Source organism: Petaurus breviceps, unplaced genomic scaffold (assembly GCF_028583685.1).
Source record: "Petaurus breviceps papuanus isolate PSGF00001 unplaced genomic scaffold, PetGlider_PUasm1.0 188, whole genome shotgun sequence".
Taxonomy (NCBI): Eukaryota; Metazoa; Chordata; class Mammalia; order Diprotodontia; family Petauridae; genus Petaurus; species Petaurus breviceps.
This window is the reverse complement of record NW_027185804.1, coordinates 18,635,275-18,637,185: the sequence shown is the minus strand read 5'-3', so window position 1 is coordinate 18,637,185 and position 1,911 is coordinate 18,635,275. Positions and strand designations below refer to the sequence as shown.

Sequence of the window (1,911 nt, the reverse complement as noted above, 5' to 3'; positions counted from 1 at the left end):
ACACACACACACACACACACACACACACACACACACACACACACACATACACACACGCACACACACAGTAGGACTTGAGGATTCTAAACATTACCTAAGAGATAACCAAGTATTGGGGGCATTGATGCTTAGAAAGTCTTCCTTATTAAAATTTCATTTGCACCATTAGCTATGTAAAGAACAATATGCGAAAGAAAAAAAAACGTGTGTGAAACTCTGCACATCCTTCGATGATTTGACGTCATCATAAACCACCCAGGTTTTGCTCTTATGGTTACTGTGATACAATATCAGTTCCTCAGTATATCTCTTTCTTTTTCTCCTGCAGTATATGTCAATTATTAATACCAGTTCAAAATATGCACCACCCACCACTTCTCTGACTGAATTTTCATCTGCTCTCTGTGTGTGTGAGTGAGAGTGTGTGCTGTAGGAATTTCCCAAGGTGATGGGCTACAAGTGAACCACATCTCATTTTCTCTCCTCTTTGTCTAGATCCAACACACAAAGCCTGAATTAACCAGCCTACCCATCCCCTCACCTCCCCACCCCCCACCCTGACAAGACAATAGATCACAGAGAGGCAGCTAAGCAACCCAGGTGGGAACTGAGTATGTGGACCACACAACTGTGTTTAATGCCAGGATGAACAGGTGTGAATTTTATTGATGCAACAGAAATAAACAGCAAAATAGAAGCCAAAAGACCCAACACAGCTTTACTAGAGTGGGAAGCAATAGAGGTAATTTTGGGTCCCCTTATTGGAAATTCACTTTCATATCCCATAGTAAGCTTTTCCAGTTCTTTCTTGTATGTATGATACTGGATCAATCTTGCTAATTATTCTTTCCATTCTTTCAAGATGTCAGACAAAAAGCCCCCAAAGAAACCAAAGGAAAAGAAGGTCTGAAAGGAAAAAAAAGGAGAAGAAAAAGAAGGAAGATGTGACTGAAAGTGTTGAAAAACACTTGAAAACACTGCAGTCGGAACCCACTCCTGGCCCAAGGGATCAGTAGATACTCCAGGTCTGCAATGTTTTCCCAGAATGCCATGTACAAGTGGAAATAAGCTGCCTGCAAAACCTGGATTGAAAGAAAAAAGAAAGAGAAGGTGTCTGTTAATATCCCAAAGCCAGTTGGTGGGGATAAGAATGGAGAAATCCATGGTAAAGATTCAAAAAATGTCTAGGTACTACCCTACTGAGGATACACCTAGAAAGCTGCTAAATCATGGCAAAAAGCCCTTCACCCAGCATGTGAGGAGACTTCTAGATGGCATCACCCCGGGCACCGTTCTGATCATGCTCACTGGCTGCCACAGGGGCAAGAAAGTGATTATCTCAAAGCAGCTGGCTAGTGGCTTGCAACTGGTGACTGGACCTCTGCCTATCAATCATGTTCCTTTGAGGAGGACCCATCATAAATTTGTCATTGCCACCTCTACCAGGGTTAACATTTTGGGTGTAAAAATTCTAAATCATCTTACCCATGCTTACTTCAAGAAGAGGCTCTGTAAACCTAGACACCAAGGAGAGATTTTTGACACAGAAAAAGAAAAATACAAAAAATACATAGCAGTGCAAGGCTGATCAGAAAACAGTGGACTCTCAGATCCTGCCTCAAATCAAGAAAATTCCTCAACTCCGTGGCTACCTGCATTCTGTCTTCTCTCTCTCCAATGGAGTGTATTCTCACAAACTGGTGTTTGAAATGCCTTGCAGAGAACTCTTATTAAAATACGTTTAAAAGCTTAAAAGTGTTCTTATGTGTGAGAGTCCCATAGCTTTTAGAGAATCCAGTGGATGATCATTATCTCAGAAATTCCTAAATAAACACTTCAGGCTTTCTCTATTCCTATCTCTCTGTAAGAATACTAGCACATTTATTTCAGAATCATAGTATGATGGTATCT

At 41.0% G+C, this 1,911-nt stretch overlaps 1 protein-coding gene across 1 annotated transcript; it reads left to right on the top strand.

Moving 5' to 3' along the window:
• The first annotated feature begins 1,150 nt into the window (after nucleotides 1-1,150).
• On the top strand, nucleotides 1,151-1,588 carry LOC138163678 (large ribosomal subunit protein eL6-like). The gene has a single exon (XM_069091088.1). It carries the CDS (start codon nucleotides 1,151-1,153, stop codon nucleotides 1,586-1,588), a length of 438 nt encoding a protein of 145 aa, XP_068947189.1.
• Nucleotides 1,589-1,911: the final 323 nt, after the last annotated feature.

Bases quoted from the DNA above. Each gene is read 5' to 3' on its own strand.
- LOC138163678 (XM_069091088.1), top strand. From the start codon at position 1,151: ATGGAGAAATCCATGGTAAAGATTCAAAAAATGTCTAGGTACTACCCT.